Source organism: Scyliorhinus torazame, chromosome 7 (assembly GCF_047496885.1).
Source record: "Scyliorhinus torazame isolate Kashiwa2021f chromosome 7, sScyTor2.1, whole genome shotgun sequence".
Classification (NCBI taxonomy): domain Eukaryota; kingdom Metazoa; phylum Chordata; class Chondrichthyes; order Carcharhiniformes; family Scyliorhinidae; genus Scyliorhinus; species Scyliorhinus torazame.
In genome coordinates, this window is record NC_092713.1 from 211,974,591 (window position 1) to 211,992,028 (window position 17,438).

The 17,438-nt window shown below is 52.2% G+C and overlaps 1 protein-coding gene across 1 annotated transcript in view; it reads left to right on the forward strand.

Moving 5' to 3' along the window:
- The window catches only part of LOC140426830 (T-cell immunoglobulin and mucin domain-containing protein 4-like), a 52,231-nt gene that overhangs the window by 18,081 nt on the left and 16,712 nt on the right, over positions 1–17,438 (forward strand). Inside the window, exon 4 of the mRNA XM_072512059.1 lies at positions 15,497–15,558. Coding sequence (XP_072368160.1) covers positions 15,497–15,558 — 62 coding nt within the window. The remainder of the gene's footprint in view (positions 1–15,496; positions 15,559–17,438) is intronic.

The window sequence follows — 17,438 nt, forward strand, 5'->3', positions numbered from 1 at the left end:
GGGTTTGTTAACCGGAATAGATAAGTTCCACGACTACGTGTATGGTCTCCCCCAGTTTACCGTGGAAAGCGACCATCGTCCCCTGGTCAGCATCATACAAAAGGACCTTAATGAGATGACACCTCGCCTCCAGCGCATTCTGCTCAAACTCCGGAGGTACGACTTCCAACTGGTCTACACCTCGGGAAAGGACCTCATCATTGCGGATGCCCTATCCAGAGCAGTGAGCACACCGCCCGATTCGGAGGGGTTCGTCTGTCAGGTCGAAGCGCATGTGGCCTTCACATCGGCCAATTTGCCAGCTGATGATTCAAGTCTGGCCCGTATTCGCCAAGAGACTGCGGCTGACCCCCTTCTACAACATGTGATGTGCCACATGACGGGAGGGTGGCTCAAAGGACAGTGTCCACAATTCTACAATGTCCGGGACGACTTGGCCGTCATTGACGGTGTGACTGGATTGTGATTCCACACAGCATGCACAAGCTGCTCCTCGACCAACTACACAAAGGCCATCTGGGGGTTGAAAAGTGCAGATGGAGGGCCCGAGAAGCTGTATACTGGCCGGGCATCAGCGATGACATTGCCAACATGGTGCTCAACTGCCCCACCTGCCAAAGGTTTCAGCCGGCGCAACCCCCTGAGACACTTCAGCCCCATGAGTTGGTGACGTCCCCCTGGGCGAAGGTGGGCGTGGACCTCTTTCATGCGCTTGGCAGGGACTACGTAATCATCATAGATTACTTTTCGAATTATCCAGAGGTCATACGCCTGCACGATTTGACATCGTCCGCTGTCATCAGGGCATGCAAAGACACCTTCGCTCGCCATGGCGTTCCGATTACTGTCATGTTGGACAATGGGTCCTGTTTTGCAAGCCAAGAATGGTCTTCTTTTGCTGCTTCGTATGGCTTCACACATGTGACGTCCAGCCCTCTGCATCCCCAGTCAAATGGCAAGGCGGAAAAGGGTATTCATATCGTCAAGCGGCTCCTCTGCAAGGCTGCTGATGCCGGATCGGATTTCTGCTTAGCCCTGCTGGCCTATCGCTCGGCCCCACTAGCCACTGCCTCTCACTAGCCCAGCTGTTGATGGGACGCGCCCTCAGGACCACTGTGCCATCCATTCTTGTCCCTACACCCGACCATGTTCCAGTACTGCAAAGGATGGGACAGCAGTGTGCTCAGCAGAAGGTGGCACATGACACTCGGGCAACTGATCTTCCTGCCTTGGCACCTGGAGACAACGTCCGCATCCACCTACTAGAGGGTGGCTGTTCGGCAACTGCCAAAGTTCTCCGACACGTGGCTCCCCGCTCGTTCCTGGTTCGCATGCCTGATGGCTCCATTCGCCGGCGCAATCGCCAGGCTCTTCACCTGCTTCCGCACTCGCTACGTGATCATACACCTGTGCCACGCCCTCCTGTTATTCCTGATGTCGACTTTGTGGAGCTTCCCATTCCTCTGTTGCCTGTGGCCAGGCCCATTCCTCAACCGGTGGATCCTGACCCACCCTTGAGGCAGTCAACCCGAATTCGTCGCCCACCTACTAGGCTGGACTTATGAGCCTGTTTGAACATTGGACTCACTAAAGTTTTATGCCACAATGTTAATAAGTTTCGCTTTTGTCGTTACAGGAGTTCGTTTTCATGCTTGATGCTTACACTTGTTTTGTTTATGGTACAACCTCGTTACTATGTTGCACCTGACACCCGCTGTATATAGTTTAGCCTCATGTACATGTTGGAGATATTGCACACACACACATTCAGCTGCACTCAGTACACATCTATATTTATTACCACGTAGGCACATATTCTTGTAAAAAAAGGAGGGATGTCATGATTTTCAGATAAACATCATGGTGCAAACACACATACACACTGATGGACAGATCAACGGACCAATCAATACACACGCAACATCACAGCCAATCACAAGCAAGAGCAGACACACTATAAAATGGGGAACATGACACTTCCAGCTCATTCCAGCAGGAGACAGCTCAGGGCACAGAGCTCACAGCAAGCCACTCAGACATTCACCATGTGCTGAGTGCCTCTCCAAGATAGTCTTCGGGCTGGGTCCACAGGTTAGAGGGTAATGAACGAACCACAGTAACCAGTTTACAGATGTTAATATTGTTAGTAATAAAACTGAGTTGTACCTTCCGCAACCGTGTTGGTTCGTCTGTGTAGCAGAGCACCCAACACGACAGAGACCTCAAAGAGTTGTATCATAAACTAAATGCTAAGCTGAGATGAGGTAAGAAATAGGGGGCAAGATTCTCCACTCCCGCGCCGGTTGGGAGAATCGCCTGGGCCGCCAAAATTTCCCAGGACGCCGGTCCGACGCCCTCCCGCAATTCTCCCAAGCGGCGGGAATGGCCCCGTTGAGTTCCGTGGGCCGCAGGCCGGAGAATCACCGGAGACACCCAAAATGGCGATTCTCTGGCACCCCCGCTATTCTCAGGCCCGGATGGGGCCAAAACGGCGGGTTTCCCCCGGCGCCGTCCACACCTGGTCGCTGCCGTCGGGAACAGCGCGGGAACGCTGGGGGGGGGGGGGGGGGGCGGCCTGCGGGGGGGAGGGGGGGGATCCTGCACCAGGGGGTACCTCAAATGTGGCATGGCCCGACGATCGGTGCCCACCGATCGTCGGGCCGTCCTCTCTGAAGGAGGACCTCCTTCCTTCCGCGGCATCGCAAGATCCGTCCGCCATCTTCTTGCGGGGCGGACTCGGAGAGGACGGCAACCACGCATGCGCGGGTGATGCCAGTTATGCGGCACCGGCCGCGTCATCTATACGGCGCCGCCTTTACGCGGCAGCAAGGCCTGGCGCGTGTAGACGACGCGGCCCCGATCCTAGCCCATTGTCGGGGCCGGAATCGGTCAGGATCGGGGCCGTTTCGCGCCGTCGTGAACCTCGACGCCGTTCACGACGGCGTGGGCACTTCGGCGCGGGAGTGGAGAATCCCGCCACTGATGTTAAGCTGTATCTACTATTTGGATAAGTAACATATCTAATATAGACCACCCCAGCTACCAAAAGCAGACGCCAATAAAATATTGTTCCAGCAAATTCCATAAAATTGTTTACAAATTACAGACAATGGCACAGGGCTAAGTCGCTGCCTTTGAAAGCAGACCAAGGCAGGCCAGCAGCACGGTTCAATTCCCGTACCAGCCTCCCCGAACAGGCACCGGAATGGGGCGACTAGGGGCTTTTCACAGTAACTTCATTTGAAGCCTACTTGTGACAATAAGCGATTTTCATTTCATTTTCATTTCATTTCAATGGGCATGATCCAATGGCCACGCTGAGCCAGAAAAGCAGCTCGCTATGGGGCAGCATGGCCAATAAAAGCCAGGAGATGCTGCTCCTGAGACCTACCTGGCTTGCAACGTCTCACGAGATCTAACGCGATCTCACAAGACATTGTGATGTAAATCCTGCCCATTGTGGACGGGATCACTTTTTGGCAAATCTGCATATTAGAGCGAGTCAGCTAGTCTCACTCTAATGTGCAGATTCCCAAGCTACCTGAGGCTTTAGGATTCATCCCTTTTGCCTCAAAGACCTCGGGTAAACGCTGTGCAGTGCTGGTCTCCACAAATAGGGACCAGGTGGAATGGCACTTGTGGGGGTCTCCCAGGGAATTGGAGGCCTCCAGCTGCATGCCCTTTGGGCAGAGTTGTGCCCTGGGAGTACATCCTGGGCACTCTGGCAATGCCACCTGGGTGCCCAGGAGGCACTGCCAGCTGGCATTTCTTTTGCATGTTTGATCAGGCTGGGGGTGCCCTTTGTGATTGTTGGGGGGGGCCGCCATGCTGCCATGCCGCCATTTAAAAATGGTGTCCCGATCTCCCAGTACAATGGGGGGTTCTGGCGAGTGGAGTACACCACTGTAGAAAATGGGGCCAAGTGCAGAATCGGTCACGTGTTCCCACCATTCAGGCCCCTTATACAACTTGAGTCGCGTTGAATAGCCATGTGGTTTTCGGCACTGCGAGCAACAGGAAACACGATGCTAAATGTGCGTGTTATGGGATTTTGTTCCCCTTTGGGAGAATCGTGCCCATGGATGTCCCTCATTGTGTGGACACTATTTAGGGCTTTGTCCACGTTTAATCATCAAGCCATTGTTAATCAGTCCCTCCCCATTTCCCCCCCCCACCCTGCAATATTCAAAGTTCTACCTGATTCTGCTACTCAAGCAGAGGATCAAGACTGCATACTATTGGTGTGAATTCTCAATGCTCCAGGCATTCCTTTCATTTACATTATTCTATTGCCCTCACTTGCAGGATTAGCTAATTAACTAGACTTGGGTAGAAATTATAGAACAGCACCAAAGAGCTAGAATTTCTGGAGAAGAACTTGGGAATGGTGCTTTGTGTGTTATGGACCCCTGGGCTAGAGCCCGGTCAATTCCAGCCCCACTTGACCCGGAGTCACAACACAGGCGAAATTAACTTTTATTTTAAAATACCCAAGGCCTTTGGTTACTCAAGAACTACTGTTATTGTAGGTTTGTAAATTTAAACACAATTAACTTTTTATTACTAGCAGTAATTGAAATTAATTAGGCAACAATGCAACTGGTTAACTATTATCTAATTCCCAACCCCCCCTTTCTAACACGTCCCACTCTACACAAACACAGACAGCCAACATAGAGGGAAAGGGTAGTGGAAAAGGAAGAAAATAATGATAAAAAATAAAAGATAGGGATTGTTGACTTAAAATGGATATCTTCCAGTTAAATTCTTTCTCTAGTTTAGGCCTTCAGCTGGATGTTATCTTTTCCTTCAGCTTGTACTGGTCTTCAATGTAGACTAACAGAGGCAGCAGGCAGGCAGCAGCTGAAAGAGAGGGAAAAAACACAACTTCTTACTTCGAGAGTCTCAGGTCTTCTGGCAGGTTCTCCTCGAGACATCATCTGGCCGGAACCAGTCGCTGATTGTCATCGGGCAGAAATTGCCCCTGGCCAACCCAATGGTTGCCAATTGAATTGAACCTCCCCAGTCTGCTGGGTGCCAGAAAGTTTTAGCTCTGTGGCCCGAAATACAAAACTTCATAGCATAATGTCCCAGTTGTAAACTTTGAGTTCTCTGTTTCCTCTGCTCGACTTAATTGTATGTATCAATTAACAATCCATGGACTAAAATCAATAAAGATAAGATACAGGCGGGGTGGCACAGTGGTTAGCACTGCTGGCTCACGGCGCCAAGGACCCGGGTTCGATCCCGACCCCAGGTCACTGTCCGTGTGGAGTTTGCACATTCCGGCCGGGTCTGTGTGGGTCTCAACCACAACAACCCAAAAGATGTTCAGGCTAGGTGGATTGGCCATGCTAAATTGCCCCTTAATTGGAAAAAAATAGATAACATATAGGAAATGGGAATCAAGAAAATCAACAAGACGGACCCTTGCAATTGGAAAAGGAGAAGACGGGACATTTCCTAAATTGTAGCCCAAGAATGAACAATTAAAATAAACCAATTTTGGCTCTTTCATCCTCCAGGGTTTCAAAATAGACCGGTGGAGGTTGCAGTTTTGCCTCCTGGCTGCTGCTTACTCATTTTTTTTACCACAAATTTACTTCCTGCACGCAGGCTTTCTAACTTCCACATTACACAAAAGCCTGTGGGCTGCAGCAACCGCTGCAAAAATTGAATTCAAATATTTTTATACCTCCAAGAAATTCTGTTGCATACATTCCATTCTGTGTATTTTAATGTGTGAGTGACTCATACACCAGTGCGAGGTCTAAATTAAAATTTTTATGAAAATTGCCCTCTTAAAAAAGGTGTCGTTTCTATTGTAAGTTAACTGGATAAATTGAAATTAGATCTTAGACCATATGAAATCGGAGCAGGAGTACAATATGGCTCATCGAACTTGCTCCAGCATTTAATATGGTCGTGGCTGATTTTTGGCTTCAGCTCTGGTTTGCCATCCAATCCTCTTGAATCACTGAGAGACCAATAATTTGTCTATCGCAGCTTTACTTATATTCAGTGATGCTGCATTCACAACCCTCTGCGGTAGATTTTAACAGACATCTTATTAACCTTGGGGGTGGGGGGGTCAGCTCAGTCGACAAGTGTTAGAGGTACCATATTTTGAGTGAAATATTAAACTGAGGGACCATTTGCTTCTTCAGGAAAGAAGGTGGGGTGGGTGCTCTGATACCTCTTGAGGTAGGGTGACCTGCTGTTCTTTTACCCCATTTACCCCTCAACCAGCACCAAAAAACAGACTAATTGGTTATCCACTTCACTCTTTTGTCAGGCTGTTTACAAACCGGTTGCCACATTTGCCTGAAGAATAACATTAAATACACCTCCAATGTAATTCATTGGTCGTTAAGGGTATAATTACGGAATCATGAAGAAATGTAAATGTATAAATGGAGGTTATTTTTTTCCCTCTTGGGATTGCTTCATACATGGTGCCCTCTCATTCACTTTGAAGTGAAAATTATCCATGCGTGAGATTCAAAAATGAGCGTAGCCATTTACTTGACCGCAGGATGATTACATTAAAACCTTATCCTGTCCTCATGCAAAGGTTGCACAAACACATCGCGAGAGAGTTTACTAAATAGTGACCAGAACAGAGAGCCTTTCCTGGTTTTCCACGCCCTCACTCGGGTTTGGCAAACTTCCAGGAATGTCCTGAAATCCCCAGGTATTGAGGATTGATCTGCAGGGCACCCCTCAGAATAATCCTGGTGGCATTATTCTGAAACCGATTTTTCTGAATCACAGATAATGTGCCATTCAGAATAATGCTTGTCCTGGACCTTGGTCAGACTCCCAAGCTGCTGCTAAGATCTGGTTAGGGACCAATGACGTTTTATTTAAAGCAGACAAAGTTTGAGAATCAAGGCACTTGCTCAGTGAAGAAAGCCACGGGGCAGCACGATGGCACAGTGGGTAGCACTGCTGCCTCCCGGTGCGAAGGTCCCAGGTTCGATCCCGGCTCTGGGTCACTGTCTGTGTGGAGTTTGCACATTCTCCCCGTGTCTGCGTGGGTTTCGGCCCCACAACCCAAAGATGTGCAGGCTAGGTGGATTGGCCACGCTAAATTGCCCCTTAATTGGAAAAAATGAATTGGGTACTCTAAAATTGAGAAAAAAAAGTGAAGAAAGCCACAAGATTCCTCAAGTTTTGAACAAACAGAATTGAAGTTTACAATACAAGGTCAGAAAGATAAAAGCAATGTACAATATCAATCTTATACTTTAACACACAGATTTAACATGACGTACATGTGAATTAACAGGAAAACGCATTGAACACATCACACTACACAATAAATGCCTTATGCAACTAAAACAGATCCCATGGATTTCTCAATAACCCATCCAGACAAGAGTGAAACTGAGTCGAGCATCCTCACTGGAGCTCTATTTCTCTCCCAAGAGATTCCAACCTTCACATTGGAAAATCTCATCTCGGAATTATTTCTAAATTTCACTCCATTTTGGACAGCTTCTACTACGGCCCACCTCGCAGGATTTCAATCTTGTTATCTGAGATTTCTGAGTACAGTCACATTAATTACAGGCACAGTATCAGAATGTCAGCTATGCCAAGCAGAACCCTACTGCTCCAAAGGGATACTTATGCCCAAACGGCCGACAGCATGGAGTCACTAATCTCCGACTGCCTTCTTCACTTAGCTTCTTCTGCTGCCCTGTTCCAGTGTGGAGACTGTTTCCCTCTTCCTCTTTTTTTTAAACCACAGTATAACAGAGAACTGTCTCTGTTCGTTACAATTCACTTTCTGGGTCCTCTCCCTTGTCACTTCAAAATGAGAGGGCACCAGGTGTGATAGAAATGAATGCCAAGAAGGAATTTTTTAATAATAGATTTCCAATTCTTCATGATTCTCCAAGCTCTCAGTAGCCAATTAATTACATTGGAGGTGTATGTACTATTATTTTTCAGGCAAATGTAGCAACCAGTTTGTGAATATCTCTGCAAAAGAGTGAAGTGACAACTAGTTAGACTGTTTTTGGTGTTGGCTGAGGGGTAAATGTTACAAGTATGTGTGAATATTCAGCTGTGCCCATCCATTAAATATCAATTTTTGCACCTAAAATTGCTTATTGCTAAGGTTACCAGCCACTTGTGGTTATCCTTCATTGCTAATTTATAGCTTCCTGCCATTGAAAAGTAAAAAAAAAACTGAAATAAAAACAGAAAATGCTGGAAAAACCCAGCAGGTCTGGCAGCATCTGTGGCGAGAGAAACTGAGTTAAGGTTTTGAATCTGCATGACTCTTCTCTCCACAGATGCTACCAGATCTGCGGAATTTTTCCAGCATTTTCTGTTTTTATTTCAGATTTCCAGCACCACAGTATTTTTACTTTTCAATGGCAGGAAGCTATAAATTAGCAATGAAGGATAACTACAGGTGGCTGGTAAACTTAGCAAGAAGCAGTTTGAGGTGTAAAAATTGATATTTAATGAATGGGCACACAGCTGCATATAAAAGAAAATTTGAATTTATCTTGTGCCTTTTGCATCCTTGGGCCATCCCTTCTCCACTAGTAATGTCGTTTTGAAGTGACTGAAAAATTATGAAAAATCTAATCATGCAAATTTGTTTATAGAGAAAGGAGGTGGATTTTGGTTGAAGATGGGTTTGGACTTGTTTTGATGCCTCTCGCAGCTCGTCAATCACTCAGACATGCCGACAGAATTTAAATCAGAATTTATTAATGTAATGTAAAAGTGTCAATCCCACATTTGCATCAACATGACAAAATAATAAGCCTAGGTTTCTTTAAGAATGCTTCCTTTAAGGGATATTTCATTATACATACTTAACCCTTTCTCATAGTACAATCAACTGAAACGATTTTGGACTGAGGTATAAAACAATGTGTTAAGTAGATTTCATTTGATCAGAGCTCATTCGAAATACATTTGCGCATGTATTTGCATATCTGGGGCACGATTCTCCGACCCCCCACCGGGTCGGAGAATCGCCGTGGGCCATTGTGAATTCCGCCCCCGCCGCCCGCCGAATTCTCCGAAGGGAGAAAAGTCAGCGGGGCGTCAATCGCGCCGCACGCCTCGGAGAATGGCACGGGTGGGCGCGAGGCAATGGATTTCGGGGCTGCCGATATTCTCCCGTCCGGATGGGCCGAAGTTGTGGTCACGTCGGCGTAAATCAAAATACCTTTAAATCGGCGTCAACCAGTGCTCAAGGTTGACGCCGACCAGCGTGGAGGTGGGTGATGGCCTGGGGGGTTGGCCGCTGGAGAGGCGATGGCGTGGCCGCAGTCTGTATGTGTGTGGGAGAGGTGTGTGTAGGGTTGTGTGTGTGTGTGTGCGGCGGGGGTGGGCTTAGAGTGGGGTGGGCTTAGAGTGGGGTGGGCTTCGGGGGAGTGCCGGGAAGGGGGATGAGTGCGGGGACGGGAGGATGACTGCCGGGGAGGTGGCCGGGGGGGGGTCTGTGCCGGGAAGGGGGACGGGGAGGTGCGTGCCGGGGAGGGGGACGGGGGGGTGCGTGCCGCGGAGGGGGACGGGGGACGGGGGTCCGTGCTGGGGAGGTGGCCGGGGGGGGGTCCGTGCCGGGGAGGGGGACGGGGAGGTGCGTGCCGGGGAGGGGGACGGGGGGGGGTCTGTGACGGGGAGGGGGACGGGGGGACTGGGGTCCGTGCTGGGGAGGTGGCCGGGGGGGTCCGTGCCGGGGAGGGGGACGGGGAGGTGCGTGCCGGGGAGGGGGACGGGGGGGGGTCCATGCTGGGGAAGGGGACGGGTGTCCGTGCCGGGAGGGGGACGGGGAGGTGCGTGCCGGGGAGGGTGACGGGACGGGGAGGTCCATGCCAGGGAGGGGGACGGGGGGACGGGGACGGGGTCCATGCCGGGGAGGGGGACGGGGAGGTGCGTGCCGGGGAGGGGGACGGGGGGGGGGGGGGGGGGTCCGTGACGGGGAGGGGGACAGGGGGGGGCGTCTGGGACGGGGGGACTGGGGTCCGTGCTGGGGAGGTGGCCGGGGGGGGGTCCGTGCCGGGGAGGGGGACGGGGAGGTGCGTGCCGGCGAGTGGGGACGGGGACGGGGTCCGTGCCGGGGAGGGGGACGGGGGGACGGGGACGGGGGGTCCGTGCCAGGGAGGGGTACGGGGAGGTGAGTGCCGGGGAGGGGGACGGGGAGGTGCGTGCCGGGGAGGGGGGGTGTGAGGGCAAGTGAGTTGGTCCACCTGGCTAGGTGCCAGCCTCCAACAGTCGGACCCATACGGTCCATGCCACCTGGCTGGGCGGAGGAGGGGGTATGGGCAATGATGACGTGTCGTCGTTCCCCCCCCCCCCCACCCCCATCCACAGGCCGTCATGTTTTCTGGTCAGCCAGCGATGTTGGCCGCCATGGTGGCAGCCGCTCATGTCTATGTTGCCCTGGATGAGGAGGAGGAGGAGGAGGAGGAGGAGCGTGCCAGAGAGGCAGTGCAGGCTGCCGCAGAGGGGCAGGTGGCAGCCGACCAGGCTGGAGGGACACCCGCCCGACAGGACGAGGAGGGGGAGGAGGACGTCGCGGCCCCACGGCAACGGAGACACCCGAGAACGCCACGTGAGTACCGGCCCCGGCTGTCGTACCAGGACCTCACGGACCGGGAATGCAGGAGGAGACTCCGGATGAGCCAGGAAACCGTGGCACACATCTGCCACCTGCTGGCACTCCTGTCAACGCGTGGCACTGGCGGGGGACACCCTCTCCCCGTGTCCGTCAAGGTTACGGTGGCCCTGAACATTTATGCCACGGGGTCATTCCAGACGCCAGGTGGGGACCTGTCCGGCATAATGCAGACATCGGTGCACCGGTGCATCTGGGCAGTGACAGACGCCCGATATGCCATTGCGCACCGCTACATCCGCTTCCCTGTGGACCGGGCCAGCCAAGATGCCCGGGCCGTGGGCTTCTCTGCCGTGGCCGGGTTCCCCATGGTCCAGGGCGCGATTGATGGGATGCACGTCGCCGTGCGGCCACCTGCAGATAACAGGGCCATGTTCACCAATAGGAAGGGGACCTATTCGATGAACATACAGGTGGTCTGCGACCACCGCATGATGATCCTGCACGTCTGCGCCCGTTACCCGGGCAGTGTACACGACTCATACGTGTTGTCACGGTCATACGTCCCCGGCATGTACGAGGGACGCCATCCCCGGCTGAGGGGCTGGTTGCTGGGTGACAGGGGCTACCCATTGCGATCGTGGCTGATGACGCCTATACGGAGGCCACGCAATGAGGCGGAGAACCGCTACAATGATGCCCATGTAGCGACAAGGGGAGTGATAGAGAGGTGCTTTGGCGTGCTCAAAATGCGTTTCAGGTGCCTGGACCTCTCTGGGGGCACCCTCCAGTATCGGTCAGATAGGGTCGGCCGCATCATTGTAGTGTGCTGCGTCCTGCACAATATAGCCCAGCAGAGGGGCGATGCGCCGCAGGCAGAGGACGGCGGAGTGGAGGAGCAGCAGGAAGAGGCGCAGTCTTCCCCAGATGAGGGGGATGGGGGCAATGGTCAGGGCAGATGGGCTAGACATAGGCGGGTGGCTGTCCACCGTTACCGGCTGGGCCAGCGGGCACGGGACAGGCTGATAGACGCCCGCTTCACTGACTAGATGGGCGTGGGAATCGGGTAGTATGGCCACAGACCGCACACCATGGAAACTCCTGACCACCCACACCCCCCACCCATCCACCCACCCAGCACCCTCACCCCCCTCCCCAACCCCACCCACCCCACCCGCATGTACACCACCCCCCCATTGCCGATCCACCTGCGGCACAACGGCCGGGCTCACACAGTTGCTGGTGGACGCATGTCTATTGCAGGCCATGGAGGATGATGACAACCCGCTCTGCGATGAGCTCCTGGCTCCACATCGTTGGACGATGTCTGACCCATGGCCACAGTACCACCATCCACCCGGACCATCCCTGCATGCGGCTGTGACACTGCAGCGCACGATCCCATCCTCTGCCCGGGGGGAAGGGGGCAGACTCACCTGGGGCTGGGGTAAGACCACCCCTCACACACACACACTTGCGCTCAACGTACATGACACCCCCGCACGCTTTGGACAGAGCACAAAGGCAGCTTCTGTAGGTGTAACATTGACTTTAATAACGAAAGGAGTTCATGCACGTGCCCTAGCCCCTAAAACTCATCTGTGCCCTGCACCCGTGCCAACTTACTCAGTGTCTAATTGTTTGGCCTTACGGGCCCTTTGACTACGCCTAGGTGGTTCCCCAGACGGTACAGCAGAACTGGAGGTGGACTCCTGCGATTCCTGCCCTCTGACACGGGATCCCTTTGGCGGCCGTTTCCTGGGGCGTCCTGGCCTAGATGGGCCAGGCTGCAGCCCGGGCGACTGGGATGGCGAGCTGCCAGCCTGTCCTGCCCGTTGCCCACCTGATGCACCTGGGACGGAAGGGGGGGAGCCCGAGGTGTTGAGGTGTTCCGGGACCTCCCCTACAATGGGACCCGGAACAGGCCCCAGCACCTCCTCCTCCCTCGGGGTGCCCGATGGCCCCCAGGCCTCTACATGGGTGGGGGATGCGAACAGACTGGCCATCCGACGCCCCTCTGACATCTGGCGCTGCCAGTCCTGGAGGCCCGTGCTGGTATCGACAGGGGTCTGAAGGTTTGCAGCCATGGAGCTCAGGGGGTTGGCAATTCCTGTCTGTGACTGTGCGACGCCGGCTCGCACATGGGCAATGGCGCCGATGCCCTCAGCGATGGCCTGCTGAGACTGGGCCATGGCCTGCTGAGATTGGGCCATGGTCTGCTGAGATTGGGCCATGGCCTGCTGAGACTGGGCCATGGCCTGCAGAGACTGGGCTATGGACTGCTGAGACTGGGCTATGGCCTTCAGAGACTGGGCCATGGCCTGCTGAGACTGCGCCAGGCCTTCAGAGACTGTGCCACGGAGTTGAGCCCCTCTGTCATCTGCCGCTGGCGCTGACTCATGGCCTCCTGTGAGAGGGCAGCCATGTCCTGGGCCACAGACGCCGCCTGCACGGAAAGCCCCAGGCCTCGCAAACCTCTCCCCATGTCTGACACCGTCGCACCCATTGCCTCCACCGCGGACGCCACCCATGCGGTGTCGGCCTGGGTGGCACGCATGACCGGCACCACTGGACGAGGGTGGACTCCTCCACCTGCGACTGCAGCCGCTGCAAGCTGGCCGTAACCCTCTTCGCTCGTCCCAGGTTCGGTGGTTGCATCGGACCTATGGGTGGGTGTGGTAACTCCAGGAACCCGGGATCCATCTGGGCGGCAGATGTTCGCTTGGGCTGGGCTGCCCTCTGACCGCCCGGCCCCTCTGCTGCTCCTACCTCCACCTGCTGTACCGGGACAGCTGTGTTGTGCGCACCAGTGAGTGTACCAGATGCCTCATCACTAAAGTGCCCAACCGAGGTGAGTGTCTCTGCGATGGTGGAGGGTGTTGGTGACAGCAGTGGCGTTGTGTGGTGCGCATCGTCCAACTCTGAATCCATGGCACTTTGGGGTGGCGGTTCGTCTCCACCCATCCAATCTGTGTCACTGTCCTGTATTTCAGTTTCCTGGGTAGGGGTGTCCTGGGTAGTGGTGTCCTGGGTAGTGGTGTCCTGGGTTGTGGTTTCGTGGCTCGGCTGTGACGGGGGCCTGTGGCTGCCCCTCTCGTCGCTGGGTGGCACACGCCTGCATCGCTGCCTCCGCATGAGACGGGGGCGCCGTCTCCCTGTTGCTCCAGGTCTCTCCGTCTCCCGTGGTCTCCGAGGGGCATCGTGCGGGCGTCGCATGCCAGAGGGTCCGGGTCTCTCCATCTCCAGTGGTTTCCGAGGGGCATCGTGCGGGCGTCGCATGCCGGAGGGTCCGGGTCTCTCCGTCTCCCGTGGTCTCCGAGGGGCATCATGCGGGCGGTCTGCATCTGCGGGGATGGGTGCCTCGACGTTTGCTCCTGCGATACACAATGAAGCATGCATGGTTAGACACGCAGGCAGTGATCTGGTGATATGGGGGAGGGGGGATATGGGGAGGGGGGATATGGGGGAGGGGGGATTTGGGGGAGGGGGGATTTGGGGGAGGGGGGATATGGGGGAGGGGGGATATGGGGGAGGGGGGATATGGGAGATATAGGGGAGGGGGATATGGGGGAGGGGGGATATGGAGGAGGGGAGATATGGGGGATATGGGGAGGGGGATATGGGGGAGGGGGGATACGGATATCTGGCAGGGAGGGGGGGCCTCACCCTGGCTGCCCTGACGAGGTCGTTCACCTTCTTGTGGCACTGGGTGCCTGTCCGTGGTGTCAGAGCCATAGCGCTGACGGCCTCTGCCACCTCCCTCCACAGACGCCGGCTGTGGCGTGGGGCGACTCTGCGGCCGTGTCCGGGATACAGGGCCTCCCTCTTCTGCTCCACTGCGTCCAGGAGCGCCTCAATGTCGCGGGACTGGAACCTCGGGGCTGAGCGGCGGGCGGCCATCCGGTCGGGTCTTCTGGTCGGGTGGGGGGAGCAGCACGTTTTATGAGCCGTCACGCCGTGCGGCGTCATGCATGCCGCACGGCGTGAACCACGTGAGCCAGCGCGGATAGCGTCACGTCGCTGCTAGCCCATTCCGGGCCGGAGACTTTGCGACGTTTGGGGCGGCGCGATGCAGGTGGGATTTGCGCCGTTTTGGGCGCCGGTCGGCGGACATCGCGCCGATACCGGAGAATCTCGCCCCTGATATCTATGTTATTCTGATTGAAGGATTCCTTCCTGTTATCTTCCATTACATAAAAGCCTACATCCAAAGGCAGCACCTATTGGTGAATTTATTCTCTGATTATTCTTGCTATCACGTACCTGTTAAAAATCTCTTAAAATAATGCTCAGCAATGCCCTTATTCTTGTTCTTCTCATGGTGTGCCTGTAGTTTATAACAAAATGGAGTTAATTTTATTTTCAAATTGACAAAAGTTTCCTGGCCTCCAAGGTTTAGCCGTGGAAATATGAGGTCCCAAGACTTGGTCATGTCTCCATGAACTTATTGGTCCGTGATTTCAGTGTTAGGATGGAGGTGTTGGGACCTGAGACCTTGTGACAACATTGACTTTCACAGCTCATTTGAAACAAAGTTTATGGGTTGGATTCTCCGGTCCTCCAGCCATGTGTTCTCGGCGACACACCATTCGCTGGTGGTGGGATCTTCTGCTCCTGCAATGGGATTTTCCACTGAAACCAGCCAAAGCTGCCAAGAAACTCACGGGTGGGGGTGCGCTGCCGGTGGGAAAAGAGAATCCCAACGGCCAAGGAACTCCGTCCTATATTTATGTTTAAGAAATATTTTTAAGATGACTCTTGCACAATAAATTTGACAATAGAATATGTTGTGGAGCATTCCTGTGGAATATTCCTTAAATGCAATGCTTTATTTTTCACACTATAACTTTACACATTACTTGGGATATTATTCAGACTGATATTCTTTCCCTTCATGTATCACAGAGTTTCTGAATTTCACTTTTACAACCTCTTCTGATGAGACGAGCATCTTTTCTCAACCAAGTGTGAGTATACATTAAAGGTTCAAGAGCTTAAGACTAGTCCAAGTTATTCTAAAATATCAGAACATTTTTATTGCAGATATTGCAATATTTCTTTCTATTGATGTTGCAACAAATCAGTCTTTCAACATTGATGTTTTAGTTCTCTGCTGGGTGATTTATAGACTGACCTTAAATGCCACTCCATGTAGAAAAATATCAACCAGTGGGGGTTTGGAAAGCCTAGTATAAATTTTGGCAAATTTGAAGAAATTCATTACAAATCTGAATGGATATTCTAGAGATCAATATAAACCTTTCTTTGGTGCACCTTACCCATGATCAGCCAAACCGGTGTGAAATATTGTGCAGCTCAAATTTCTGGAATCTGTTACACTAAATTAAAAAGCATAGCCATGGAAGCTGACCCCCACCTTGAAAACTAGCTACAATGCCAGGTTATGGCAGGTTTCCACTAATTGCTTTCATTTTTGGGCCTTTGAGGAAGCTCCAAAAAGTAAGCTTTCTTTGCTACAAGGACACCAAATAGCAGCATTGTAGACTCTTTTATCGTGATTTCCTATGATACTGATTGCTTTACATCAATATAACTGTAGCTTTTAAAGTCATTTTCAGTTATTTGAAATCAAATTACTCACTAGGCACCGATTAAAATGTTTATTTTTGTGGAAATCCCAATTCATCTCTGTTATTAAACTGCAACAAATTATCATTTAAAATATATCACTGAATTTTTTTTAAAGGCAAAGATACATTCTAAAAAGCTATACAGGCTGAGCATCCCTTATCCGAAATTCCAAAAACCGATTAATTCCGAAATCCACACTTTTTTTCGAGTGCCGTCACGAGTGGGAAATCCAGCAAGGGTCTCTGGCAATGCGCAGCTCCCAAAACGCGCCACACATGTGCAGTTTCCAACACGCGTCACACATGGGAAGTTCCTAACACGCTGTTCCGCACATGCGCAGTTCCTAACACGCTGCACATGCACAGTTCCCAATGTATCACACATGTGCAGCTCCCAACGTGTGCCGCAATGCTCTCTGGTTAGTTCCAGAACATGTTGTTCTAAGAAACTATCTCAAAACCATTCAAAAAATTCCTCATCCAGGCTACTACTCCCAACTGATTTTTCCAGTTTATATGTTGATTAAAATCATCCATGGTTATTGCAGTCCCTTTATCACAAGCACCCAATAAATATTGTACGCACCCATGAGAAATAAATATGGGATATCCAAAGCGAAAGTACCCTGGATGACTAATGATATTGATGATAAATAAAAAAGAGGCATATGATGCATACCAGAATAATAATAGCAATAGAAATCAGGAAGAGTATCTTAAATGCATGAATGAGGCTAAGGCTGGAATAAGCAAGGTTAAGAGAAAGCATGAGGAGAGAATGGTACGCTATTCTAAAACAAATAGTAAAATGTTTTTCAAACATATTAATGGTAAAAGATTAGTGAAGGATAGAGAGGGGCCCATAAAGGACAAGCAGGGTAAACTGCTCATTGAAGCTGAGTGTATGGCAGTGGTACTAAATGAGGGCTTTGCTTCTGTCTTTACCAAATAGAAGACGATGGCCCAGTTGAAAATGTGAGTGCTGAGCAACTGAGCAGTATATACAGAACTTTTCCAGGCCTCTCTGAACACAGGAATAGTCCCAGGAGATTGGAGGATTGCAAATGTGATGCTGTTCATAGAATCATAGTATTTGCAGTACAGAAGGAGGCCATTGAGTCTGCATCGGCTCTTGGAAAGAGCACCCTACCCAAGCCCACACCTCCACCCTATCCCCATAACCCAGTAACCCCACCCAACACTAAGGGCAATTTTGGACACTAAGGGCAATTTAGCATGGCCAATCCACCTAACCT